The sequence below is a fragment of the Phocoena phocoena genome, chromosome 1 (genome assembly GCF_963924675.1).
Source record: "Phocoena phocoena chromosome 1, mPhoPho1.1, whole genome shotgun sequence".
In the NCBI taxonomy this organism is placed as follows: domain Eukaryota; kingdom Metazoa; phylum Chordata; class Mammalia; order Artiodactyla; family Phocoenidae; genus Phocoena; species Phocoena phocoena.
The window spans coordinates 165,675,179-165,688,745 of NC_089219.1; the positions used below are offsets into that span (position 1 = coordinate 165,675,179).

A 13,567-nucleotide genomic window follows, 5' to 3' on the forward strand; every position below is an offset into this window, starting at 1 on the left:
GAACGTGACAAGGGAGGTGATTCAGGCAGGTGGGGTGGGAAAGAGATTGCTAACCCCAAAGGAGACCCTTATGGAGCAGGGAAATTACCAGCTGTGCTTACTCTGTGATTAGATGGAGACGGGCTTGTTCATTTCAGTCCGTCTAAAGGAAGTGTTCCCAGGAGGCTCGGGGAGAAACCAAAGCAGGGAAAACAATCCCATGAGATCCCTGCCTGAAGATGCTGGGTCCACTCTACCCGGTATGTATCTATCCAACCACTGGGCATCTTATACCTGTGGGTGTTTATTCATTCACTGCTTTCTCCTTTTTTGTCTGTTGTCAAGTCTCCCTCTGCCTCTGTCTCATGAGGACCCTTGTGATTGCATTTAGGGCTACAATAATCTCCCCATTTCAGGATCCTTAATCACCACTGCCAAGATTGTTTTTCCAAATACGGTATGTACTATTCACAGGTTCCAGAGTTTGGGACTCAGTATCTTTGGAGGACCATTTCTCAGCCACTCCCCCTCCCAGTTTCAAAAATCACTGATGTCCTAGATCCTTAGGGTAAACCAGGCCTCGGAAATTGGAACCCTGAGAAAAGCGATTAATGCAAGGTCCCAGAGCCCATTTCCCTTCTGAGATTAGAACCCACAACTCTTATTCCCCAGGCCTCTCTTTCTGGTCCTGGTTCCTAGGAATAACCATGACTGGCTCTTCCTGAGTGTTTCTTATGTACTAGTCAAAGCAAATTCCATGTATTATCTCATCACCCTTCCAAACAACCCTATAAGGTAGAGCCTACTATTACCTTTCGTTTTACAGGTGAGAAAATTAAGGGGATGAGAGGTTAACTAACTTGCCCAAGGTGACAGAGCTAATTACTGGTGCTATTGGGCTAGATACCCAGGCAAAGGCCAAACCCTTCACTTGTAGGAGGGACACCTTTACTTGGGGTTACTCTGATCCACTCCATGAATCACCCTTCTCTGATATTTTTGTCCTTCTAGCGAATATGGAACTAAACTTTTCTGGAAAGAAAGGAGACCCCTCTAACCCCTTGCCCTCCTGCTGAGAACGAATTCCTTGGAAAATACTGGCCTCAAGCTGCCCAATAAGCCTTCTCATCTCAGCTGATGGGACCAATGGGAAGTAAGCAGGGTCTTGCAATGAGCTGGGGATGGATGGCTGTGATCCTAATGGATTTCTTAGGCTAATGGCCTGGGAGGGGCCCCGGAAGTTTCTCAGCCTCCAAATTGTCTGCTGAAAGCAGAAGGGGAGGGTGGGGCAGATTCATTTGCACCTTGGGTACATATCTGTTCCTGGCTGTGATTCACTTCCCTCTGGAGCAGGGTCTCAGGTGAGATGTTTACCTGTTCCACCTCCCCTTCACACTGCCTTACAGCTCCCCTCCCCGTGGGGCGGATCTCTGACAGCACAGAGCAGCTCTGCCCTTCTGTCTACCCCACGGAGCCCTCGACCATGGCAGCGCCGGTGGCTAGAGTATCCAAGTAGCAGGCGGCAGCTGAAGGTCTTGGCTCCAACCAGAAAGCCGTGAAGTACTTGGGCCAGGACTTTGAGACCCTGAGGCAGAAGTACTTGGACTCAGGGGTCCTAGTTAAGGATCCAGAGTTCCCAGCGTGCCCACCAGCCTTGGACTACGAGGATCTTGGACCATGCTCCCCGCAAACTCAAGGCATTGTTTGGAAGCGGCCCGTGGTAAGGAGATGGGTTTGCTGTTGAGTGTCAGGATAGAGGGCCCTCGCTTCTGGTCAAAAGTAGCTAAGGGAGAAGTTATGGTTCTTGGCCCTATGTTCCTGTATCCCGTATTTCAGCCTACCCCCACCCCTCCACTTTAAAGAACATCTTTTCAGAGGTGATAAGGTATAGAGGGAAGAGCATTCACTGGCTTTGGAACCAGACGAGTTAGATTTGAATCCTGCCTCTGCCTGTGTGGTCTTGGAGAGATAATTGCTGGGATCCTCAGTTTTTTCATCTGTAAAATGGTGCTACTGGCATCTTATTTTTCAATGTTGGTACAAGGACTGGAGATAAAGGTCAGAGCACAGTGCTTGGCATATAACAGGCACAGAAGGCATGGTAGCTATTGCATAGGACCCCTGGGCCAGTGCAAGATGGAAAAAACCAATGCTAGAAGTAATCAGTCCTGGGGTACATTGTGACGTCGTTGCTGAAGTGTGCAGGGTTGCGAATTGTCATTGTTCTATTGAGGCTAGGGAGTGGAGAGGTGGGGCTGGGGGTCTGTGAATACAGATGGGAGTCAGGGACTCTGGGATGCTGTCACTGATTACACCCCCCCCGCCCCAGATCTCAAGGGCAAGGGATGTAGAACAATCCCCCCAAAACCTGGGCCCATGACCTACTGCTCTGTGACCCTTGTCAGTTATTTAACCTCAAGGATAGGAGCCCCCACACACAGAGTGGTTGTGAGAATTGAGATAATCCTTTGAGGTGCTCTGCTCAATGCCTGGTCCACAAGTCTCATAAGAGAACACGCTCTGTGACCCTTGGCCAGGGTGCCGTTTGTCTTCTAGACCATGATGGGAAAATCAAGCCATGGTCCTTATTTTCTTGGCAATGGTTGAAGAGGGAGGATAAGGAGAGAATAACTCCTTGGATGTGGTCAAAATCAGCCTTTAACTCCAGCTATCTCTACCCCTTCTGTTTTCATCCTATCAATTTTACACAACAGTTACCACCTCTGAGCATAACTCCTTTGCCCTACTTCCCTCCAGCCTCCCATAGCCATCTTCCATGCCCCTCTGGAACCTATGTGGGTGCTCTGGGATGTTGGCAAAATCAAGGTTGGGAACCATGGTTTCATATTCTTTTTTTTTTTTTTGTGGTACGTGGGCCTCTCACTGTTGTGGCCTCTCCCGTTGCGGAGCACAGGCTCTGGACACGCAGGCTCAGCGGCCATGGCTCACGGGCCCAGGTGCTCCGCGGCATGTGGGATTTTCCCGGACTGGAGCACGAACTCGTGTCCCCTGCATCGGCAGGCAAACTCTCAACCACTGCGCCACCAGGGAAGCCCCATGGTTTTATATTCTAATGTCAAGAGTTGGCAGCCACATTTCATTTCAACAGACAGTTATTTTAGGCCTCTGTTTTGGGCCAGGCATTGGCTATGCCCTGTTTAGAAAGGTGGTTGGTGAGAAACTGAGGAATGAGCTGGGATCTCGGCTCTGAGGGAGATTGTGGGGAGGCAGACAGATGAATAAAGGACCGACATCCTGGGCAGAATGAAGGAAGTGCTAACAGAGGCATCAACCACGGGCATGGCAATGTGGGATGTTAGGACTGAATGACGGAAGGACTTAGGGGAGCAGAATACATTCGAGTGGAACTGAAGGACCCCAAGGAGCTTGGGGGAGGCGAGATGGATATGGGGGGAGGGGAGAAGGTTTCACTCTGTGACCAAAGTCAGGTATCTTTAGCCTTTGCCTAGTTTTTCTCTTTCATTTGAAATTCTTAAAGCCCTCACCTCCTCAACCACATTTCACGTTCTCCCCTAAACTGTGTCTTTACCTAGTCTCACTGTCCACGTAAATATGGTAATTTCAGACTGGAATGCTGATTTGTGCCTGTCAACAAAATGCTATAAAAGCCAGACCATGAGGTAGTAGAACCTGATTAATGTGGAACTGAAGTACTCCCATTATTGGGAGTTTTCAGATGAACAAATAAAAGCTTGTCAGAATGTACCCTCTCCATCCCCAGTCATCAGTGAAGGATTCTCACTCAGCTGCTTTTGACCAGGCTGTGCTCACACATCACACGATACATTATAGGACCCAGTTTTATCCTCTAAGATCTTACAGATTATTGAATAGACTCCTGAGTTTGTAATGACCCTGATTCTATCTCTATTGGGGATGTGCCTTGGAATCTGGGAAAACTCAGCCTGTTCCTAAATGCTTCATTTCTTTCTTTCCTTGAAGTCTCTCAGGGGCCTGTAGGAAGGTTGGGGTGTCCAGAAATGAGGTGCACCAATGAGTTCATTTGCTCTTCTTTCCTCCCCTTCCCTCCCCTCCCCCTCCTCCTCCCCTCTCCCTCCCCCTCCCTTCCCACTTCCTCCCTCCCTTCCCCTTCCCCCCTCCCTCCCTCCCTTCCTTCCATCCTCCCTCCCTCCTTTCCTTCATTCCTTCCTTCCTCCCTCTCTTTCTTCTTTTTTTCTTAAATTGTGGTAAAATACACACAACATATAATTTACCATCTTAACCATTTTTTTTTTTTTTTTGCGGTACGCGGGCCTCTCACCGTTGTGGCCTCTCCCGTTATGGAGCACAGGCTCCAGACGCGCAGGCTCAGCAGCCATGGCTCACAGGCCCAGCTGCTCCGCGGCATGTGGGATCTTCCCGGACTGGGATACGAACCCGTGTCCCCTGCATCGGCAGGTGGACTCTCAACCACTGCACCACCAGGGAAGCCCTGTTAGATTTTTTTTTTACCCATATGCACATATTTTTTTTTAATAGAAAACAAGTTAATGATTTTTTTTAATATTTGGAAAAAAAAAAAAAGCCAGTCCAAAGGCACTGTCTTGGCCCATTTAGGTAGGAGCTAGCAGCTTTATACAAGGCTGTAGGGCTGCCACTTTGAGGTAGGTGAGCAGGGAAAGCGTAGGTCAGATGTGGGAATGGAGCTGAGTTCTCCTCTGTATAGGACACTTCCTGACGCCTCAGTGTTTCCATCAGCACACGGGGTCATCATTGAATCAAGTATTTAATGAGTGTCTACAGGGTGCAGGGCATTTTGTTAGAGTGTTATACATTAGCCTCATCCTCTCCCTGTACATAGGGATGTTGTCTGAACGGGTGAGATCACAGTTCCTCATGTCATTATCTCAGCCTTTGCCTTTCTCCTACCCTCCCCCATACCCGCTTTCACACCCACACACCCACACAGTATGTATAGCGATAAAGAGCTGGCCGTGGGCACCAGCTCCTGCTCTGCCTCCCCTGGCTGTGTGACTGTGGGTGGCTCTCCTGCCTTCTCTGGGCTTCAGCATCCTCAGCGATAAAAGGCGGTATGTGCAGTAGATGTTCTCCTAGGTCTCTTCCATGAATTTTGAGACTATCACGTTCTTTCACTCTTGCTGCCACCATCACTGGGCATCTTGTGACTTGTGTTTTGCAATTGCTTTCCCGATTGGTTTCAGGAATTGTGTCCCAGCCCTCAGTTTATCGTTGGTGGAGCCACGCGTACAGACGTTTGTCAGGGTATGCTAGGTGAGTAACTGGGGAGAGTCCTATTTGATTTGGGAGAGGGCAAGCGTGTATGTGTAATGAGTAACGTCAGATTACGCTGTTAGAGTTGACTGACTACATTATGTCTGTGACTTATCCGTATGGGTTTGTGTTTTGAGACTGTACTCTCCATTCTGGGTCTGGAATGCTGGAAGTATATTTGGTTCCTCCTAACAGGAGATTTTCCATAGGCTCATTAAACCCCTTTTAGTGCTAGAGTCACGAGCCAGAATTATAGGCATGCAGTAGATAACCACGCTGTGCTGTGTTTTGATAGTAGTGACCTTTAAGTGGATGTAATTTGCCCTGTGGAATGGCCATGTCTATATAATTATGGGCTGTCATAATACATGCTCTTAGCATGAGCAAGAAAAGAAGAATCCCAGCTTTCCAGCCAAGCTTCTTTCCAGCCCGGAATCCTGGGATTAAGAACCTTCACTTCCCAACCTTTCATATTCCCTCCAAATCAGGCTCAGTTAAGTTGAGGAAATAATTTATTTTGTACATTCTAGCCTTAAGTGTTGGAAACCGAGGTTCTCCTTGATAGCAGATCAGCACCGTTGATCTCATAAGCCCTCCTGATCCCAGGGCATCACAGTTTCTTCATTGAGTGGGACAACACTGACGTTTCAGCGACAACACGGCTCTGAATTGAATTCGCTGGGCTTCCAAACGGCCAGCCAGTGACAGCTGCAGGAAATAGACCTGGAAACGAAGGCAGGAGGAGACAAATCCTATTTGCTGAAAATTAGCCAAACAAACAAAATCTCAGCATCCATGCGGCACCAATCACCCTTTATCCTTCAGGAGATTTCCCCTCCATCCTTTTTCTCCTTGTTCCTCCTGTTCTCTTGAGCCTGTGGGAAACTTTTATGATTTTGAATCACCGGCATTTATTTTAAATGCTTCCAATGTTCTCTCCTTTGACGAGTATAGCCGATATCCCCTTAGCCAGAGCTCATGGTGCGTGAGCACAAAGCAGTGAGAACGATTCGGGTACCACACAGACGCGAGCCCTGTTCCCTGAAAGCCACAGTCTCCTAAGCCTTTGTGTGAGGGCTCACACAGGGGTAGCGTTCTGACCTTTTATTGCTCTGGATGACTGTGCTGTACCCTTTTACTTCCAGCTAAACATTTAACCTAATTTAGCACATGTCTCAGGGAAACACAGCTTCTAATCTATGCTTTCAACAGCTTCTTGTTGTAGATGTTTTGACTTTGGCAAAGGTATTTAATAAGTGTCTTTTAATTGATCAACTTGGATAGATCTTCCTTTGAATAGTTTTAAGCTCAGAGAAAAGAAGGGTTCCCAAAAGAGGCCTGAGCGTTACCATGGTGAGCGTGCACTGCTGATGGAGCCTGCAGCTAGAGGAGCAGTAAATGAACCTGATTCTCCGAATCCAACTCACATCAAAGTGAGGGGGCCACGCCGTGGAGGCTGCTCCGGGTTAGCCCTGCTGCAGTGGTGGTTTTTAATGAGCAGAGCGGAAAGGGGTTGTTGAGTCCAATTTCCTGAAGGATGCTGGGTACGGGGCCGGAGGGCCTGTGGACCAGGTGGAGCCTCAACATGTATCGAAGTGGGTGCCTGCACGCCAGGCCTGCAACTCAGCACCAGGGTGGTTGCCAGGAGCTAAGTGACAACAACCTGTGTGGCCTGTGAGTCTTGAGCTCGGTGGCGTTAACGATGGGTGGATCGTGGCGAGATTAAGAAGAAAACTTCCTGATCAGAGAACCAGGGGGTGTCATGCTGCACCTGTAGAATCAGGGTGTGACAGGGATTCATGTTTGTTCAGTGCCTTTCAGGCTTGACACAGTCCAGCACAGTGCAGTGGGGTCTGTTCCAGGTTTAAAACATCTTTGTTATGATTTTTTATTTATTATTATTTTAAAATTTTATTTATTTTATTTATTTATTTTTGGCTGCATTGGGTCTTCGTTGTGGTACGCAGGCTTCTCATTGCTGTAGCTTCTCTTGTTGCGGAGCATGGGCTCTAGGTGCGCGGGCTTCAGTAGCTGTGGCATGTGGGCTTCAGTAGTTGTGGCTCGCGGGCTCTAGAGCGCAGGTTCAGTAGTTGTGGCGCATGGGCTTAGCTGCTCCGTGGCATGTGGGATCTTCCCGGACCAGGGCTCGAACCCGTGTCCCCTGCACCGGCAGACGGATTCTTAACCAGTGTGCCACCAGGGAAGTCCTGTTATTATTTTTTAACAGTTGATCTATATAATGAAAATGACGTCCTTTACACAGTTTTGTGTTATCGTGATTTTATTATTATTTTGAATACACACTGTTCAAAAATGAAAACCACTGAAAGGTCCACCGTGAAGATTCAGCTTCCTGTCTGTCTCCATCTATTCCACTGCTTGCTGTCCTGTAACCTTTTTTTTTCCTTATCCTTTCAGTGTTTCTTTATGCAAATTCAAGCAAGTCTAAATACGTATTCTAATTTGCATCGCCTTCTTGCCTTGAAGGCAGCATACTGTAAACATTGTTTAGCACCTTTCCATTATTTGTTATTATTTTACTAAATAAAATGTCTTGGAGCTCTTTCCATGTCAGCGTATGAAGGGCTTCATTCCTTTGTAACCACTCAGAATATTGCAGTCCATTGCAGTGCGAAGTACCAGTTGATTTAGCCTGTCTCCTACTGATGGACACGTGTTATTTTCTCTCTTCAGCTATTATACAAAATGGTGCAGTGAATGTCCTTCTCCGCGGTAGTGTGTGTGTGAGGGTTTTTGTCAGCAGGTTTGAAGTGTGGCTGCTTCAGTCACCATGGAATATCTTTCCCTTCTATTTGATTCCCAGTGCTTAGTGACCTCATATTCAGTCCCACTATCACCACTGTCTTATCTACTCTGAGGAAAGGGCCCGGGACAATTATTTACACTTTAGTGTGAATTTGAGTCAGTGGGCTACCAGAGGATTTGTATATTGAACATTATCTCCAGAGCGTGAAAGAATTGTACCGTTACATCTTTAGTTACACCAACTCTCACTAACTTATTTCCTTTTGGTATGAATGCAGACAATGAAGCACAGTAATAGAAATCATGGATTATATTCATATTACATTACAATTGTTGCAAATAATTCAAAATACCACATATTCATCATTACCTCATAATCATGGTGCTTGTTACTCGCCACTCCAGAACTTTTATATAGAATGTTAATAAAGAAGTACAAACCTTACCATATTCTAATGTTAAAAACATATTTTGATAACTATTTCAATGTAATTATATTATATATATACAATGTATTTCTCGCCAAGCCAGGCTTCATCCTCGCCATGTGAGCCCCTTGCTTCCCACCAGAGCCTGTGCTCATGTAGAGTCCAGGAGCTAACTTTCTTTGGAGACATTATTATAGGAAGAAAGACTGGGAAGCCTGCAATGCTAAAGTTTCAATTGCTCCAGGTAATTCTTACTGTGTAATATGACTTTCTGTTGGGTGACTCAGTCTCTGCCTGAGGGCGGTGTGGTTTGCCTCCACAGAAGTAATCAAATGGGTATCTGTTGATGAAACAGCCCCCAGATAAAATCCTTCCCTGGATCCCCAGGCCTGGAGTTCTTCACCCGGACACACTGAGGAGGGGTTCCCTGCAGCTGCAGCCTTACCACGCTTGGTCTTCCTGGCAGAGCCCACGCTCACCAGATCTAGCAAGGGCCACACACACAGCATCCCTCCAGTGTGAGGAGATCTCAGGGCCACACCATAGTGAGAGGGAATAAGTTGTTAAGTGTGGGATTATGCCCTGTCGGGCACGTCTGCGGTGCCCACTTCCAGCGAAGGCTCACGGTTGGCACGTCACACAGGGAACTGCAGGCACCTCGCTTGTCCCTCTGCTGCCTGTCCCAGCACCGTCTGTCTCTCCTTTGCATGTTGGCCCATGTGTGTCCCTCTGAGGCCTCTGTGTCCACAGAAATAGATTCTGTCCCACCACGAAGTACATGCTTCTGGCTTCTTTCACCCGACGCGGTAAGTCATGACTCTGGACTGGCCAGGACTCCTTTAGTCATTGGCTTCAGAAGTTCAACCCAACCAGCTTAAAGAAAAAGGAGAAGTTATTGGCTCATCCCACTAGACCATGGAAAGGGAAGGGCAGTGCTGGCCTCGAGAAGCCTGGATCTAGGGATCTAGGTGTTCCTGGAGCTCTCTCTGCCTGTCCTGTCTCCACTCCACCCTCTTCCATGCCAGGCAGGCTTCATGCAGAAGGAGAGATGACCACTAGTGTTCCAGACTTCGACTTGGTAGTATCGCAAACCACCTTTGATTTTACAAATCTCAGAAAAAGTCTCTGATCTGGTGGTTGGGATCTTTGCCCACTCCTTGGTTTCAGTTATTTCAGCCAGAGAGGTGAGGTACCATTTGATTGGCTCAGCTTGGGTCATGGGCTTTGCTCTTCTGACTGCCAGGCTCCCCCCAAACCACAGGGGGGTTCTCCAAAAAAAGGGGGCAGTGTGCAGTGGGCTGACAGAATGGAGAAAGTGTATCTCAATATGCCAGTGGGGTGGTGGGGACCAGGTCTGGCCAGACTGTGCTCTCCCCGCCCCAGGTCACCTTGGTCCTGCCATCTTCTCCCTGCCCCTGAATCCATCACCCTGCAGTGCTCTGGGACATGTCCCTCCCTGAAGGCTGCTCTCTTTCTCTGGTTCTGTGCTACCAGCAGTGCCTAATGATACTACCATAAATCCCTGACATCCTTGAGAGAAAGAGAGGGAATCACCACCTAGCCCTTCCCTGCCCTGCTGAGGTGCAGGACCTCTGGTGGCACAGAGCCCCTGGCACCGACCCACACTCAGCTCTTGCTTATTACAAGGGCCCTCCTACCTCTTACCCACTCAGAGATGAATAACGTAAACTCTCTGAGCTTCAGCTCTATGGGTTCTAACTAAAGGCAGGCTATCCTCTGAGATGTGGCCAGGAAGAGGGACGAAGTTTTGGAGGAAAGTTGTAGAAATTGTCAGTTAGATCTACACTCATTCTAAGAAGGGTGTTTGGGCTTCCCTGGTGGTGCAGTGGTTAAGAATCCGCCTGCCAATGCAGGGGACACGGGTTCGAGTCCTAGTCCGGGAAGATCCCACATGCTGAGGAGCAACTAAGCGCATGCTCTACAACTACTGAGCCTGCGCTCTAGAGCCCATGAGCCACAACTACTGAGCCCATGTGCCACGACTACTGAGGCTGAGCTCTAGAGGCCATGCTCCGCGAAAAGAGAAGCCACTGCAATGAGAAGCCCGCACACTGCAATGAAGAGTAGCCCCTGCTCTCCGCTGCTAGAGAAAGCCCACGCACAGCTTCGAAGACCCAATGCAGCCAAAAATAAATAAATAAAATAAATAAATTGAAAAAAAAGAAAAGCATTAAAAAAGTATATCTTACTGTATGTCATATGGAAAAAAAAAAAGTATGTTTGTACAGGTAAAGCAGTGGAAACCCATAGGATCTCCAAAGAGAAAAAGGCAATAAAACCTGCCCCAACTTTCAAGGTGGGGTGTGATGGTGGGAAGGAAAGCAAGTATTCCTTACGTTTCAACCCAAGGAGAAAGGATGGGCTGAACTTTTCATTATTTCTATTTACCATAGTCTGCTTACCTCCAAAAAGGATGTGCATTGGTTTACAATGAAAAACATGGACACAATAAAACCATACAACAAAGGTAAAATACACCAGACAATCTAGGCTAAAGACAGTGCTCCAGTTGAGAAATTAATTTTGTTTTGGGTTTTCTGATGGCCAAAGCAAAAAAGGAAACGCAGTGGTTGTCTCAGTTTTTGTTATTTATTAAAAAGGCATGAATGTTCATTACGTGTGTTTGTGTTTCACAAATACGCTCTTTAATGATGTCAATTCCCAAATATGAATTGAGCACATATATGTAAACACTAGGCGAGGGCATGACGGGTCAGACACTGAAGACAGAACGGTCCATCATGTTTGCACGTGTATGCAAAGGCACACGTGGGGGCTCCTGGTGAGTGTTCCGCAGACAATAGGGGAAGGTGGATGTATGGATTTCCCACTATGGGCTTTGAGACAGACTGCCTGGGTGCCTGTCCTCCATCTACTACTTACTAACTAGGTAATCTTGGATAACTCAACCCCTCTGGCTGAGTCTCAGAGGTTTTTTTGTTTGCTTGTTTGTTTTTTTAAATTTTTATTGGAGTATAGTTGATTTACAATGTTGTGTTAGTTTCAGGTGTACACCAAAGTGAATCAGTTATACATATACATATATCTACTCCCTCTGGGTCTCAGAGTTTTGAGAGAGATGAAGATGAAGATAATAACAGCACCCAGTTTATAGGATTGTGGTGAGGTTTAAATGAGGTGATAATGCATCTGAGCTGCCCAGCTCCATGCCTAGCTCATACTACCTGCTCCAAAAATGCTAACTGCTCTGTTCTTAGTATTTGTTGGAGGGCATTGATTGTCAATAGGTCTCATATATTAAGAACTGAGTCAGTCAACTCTCAAATTTTAATCCAAGTTAAAGCAGATAGACACTTGTTTTTATGCTGGACTTACTATATTCAACCAGATTGTGGAAAATAGAGTAGTTAGCTAAGGCTCGAAAACATGTGTTAAAAGCAAATATAAGTGGTTGTTTAGGGGCATTTGAGGAATTGAATGCAGGTCCGCTCAGGCGAGGACATGAACGCAGGGCAGCAGGGGTATGCGTGGTGATTCAGTTGCCTTTGTCTGCGGCCCTTGCAGGTGGATTTCCGGGGCCATCCAGAGAAACTGATGAGACTCCGGAACCCGTGGGGCGAAGTGAAATGGATGGGGGCCCGGAGCGATGAGTAGGTTCTTTCCTCCCTCCAGCCGTGCTCACCTCTCTCTGCAGGAAGGCATCATGCAAAACACGCAGTGATCGTGAGACCCACAGTGGAGTACGCTCGGCAGTGCTTTCCGTCCACAAAGCACACAGCCTGTTCAGAAAAGAGCGTTAGGTGGTTCCAGGTGGGGAAAAGCCAAACAAAAACCACTCAGCTGTAGTCTTCGATTCCTTGCTCCGCTTTGGCATTTGCAAGTTTGGCAGCTCAGTGGAATTTTGCTGAGTGCTGGAGGGTTGGCTGGTTTTCTACCTACCACCGCGGTCTTCCCAAGGTGAGACCCATCACTCTCCATCGGATTCTTTCCACTCCACAAAGCCTGGTCACTCGGACAAAGGCCAAACCCCTCAGCATCAAGAAGAAACGTGCCTAGAAATAGGAACTGGATCCTAGGAGCCACTGGCCTCCAGAGGCAGTGAGGATGAGTGGGAGTGGCGCCCGCTCCCCCAGAGCTCATTACGGGCGGGTATTGATCTCTCCCGACAAAGCCATTAATGAACGGAGGGGCCCAGACCTCTCACAGTGCAGAGTGGCAGCCAGTCAGAGGTGGTGCCTGGACACAGAGGCCTCCTGTGGTGTCCTGGGACAGCTGTGCCCTGGAATCGATGCCACTGTGGTACCGGAGGATGGAGAGAGCATGGCCCAGTTTCCATCCTAGTTAGCCCCACTGGCACGGGGGAGGCAGGTTGGCACTGGGGAAGGATGGAGAATTGGCCAGTGTCGCTGATGAAGAGCCACCAGAAGTGGGAATGGTTATAATAACAACTCACCCCCTAGCACATCCTTAAGCCTCGTATGTACCTCATACGTGCCGTCCACACTGCATGATGCCATCAGGGCTTTGGAAGGGAACTTTATTACATTTATGAACTAATCACACATCATTAGTGCTCGTAACTGGTACTTCCCTTGAGGTTTGTGTCATGAAGAAACACATCCCCAGGGCCACGGATCTCCTCTTATATTAAAGGTTTTTCATTCTCCTGTCTATGATGGAGCAAAACCCAAAACCTTAGTTCTGCCAACTGCCCCAAAAGGATGTCATGGCTGAATGAAATTGAAACCCCAGTTTCGGCCATTTTAAGCAGCAGCTGCTTCCCAAGCTGCTTACGGGGCTTATATGACTTTATCTCCTTTCCCCAAAGATGCTCAGTCCCTAACAGGCTGGGACAGGTCCAAGGGTGTGAGGTGATGAGAGGCAAGCCCCGCAGGCTACATCTGGAGACGCAGCCAGGGGTATTTATACATGGCTGCCGCGGGGAGGAGGGTGCTGCATCTCTGAGGTAACATCCCTAGTCTCAGCTCAATGTCTTTAAATTAGAACTGTTTTTTTTTAAGTTTGAAAAAACTAACTGGGAGATTTAGGTCAGATCTCATATTCTCCAGCTAGTCCCCTAATCTTTGTTTCTAACAAGCACATTCTGAGGTTTGGCTCTTTTTTTTTAAATACATTTATTTATTTAATTTATTTATTTT

General features: G+C 47.6%; 1 protein-coding gene across 1 annotated transcript in view; it reads left to right on the forward strand.

The window, feature by feature from the left end:
* The first annotated feature begins 1,462 nt into the window (after window positions 1-1,462).
* The window catches only part of LOC136118565 (calpain-8-like), a 49,453-nt gene continuing 37,348 nt past the window's right edge, over window positions 1,463-13,567 (forward strand). The window contains 4 exon segments of the mRNA XM_065871797.1: window positions 1,463-1,699; window positions 5,163-5,232; window positions 9,177-9,232; window positions 11,973-12,058. Of these exon segments, the coding sequence (XP_065727869.1) occupies window positions 1,463-1,699; window positions 5,163-5,232; window positions 9,177-9,232; window positions 11,973-12,058 (449 nt within the window).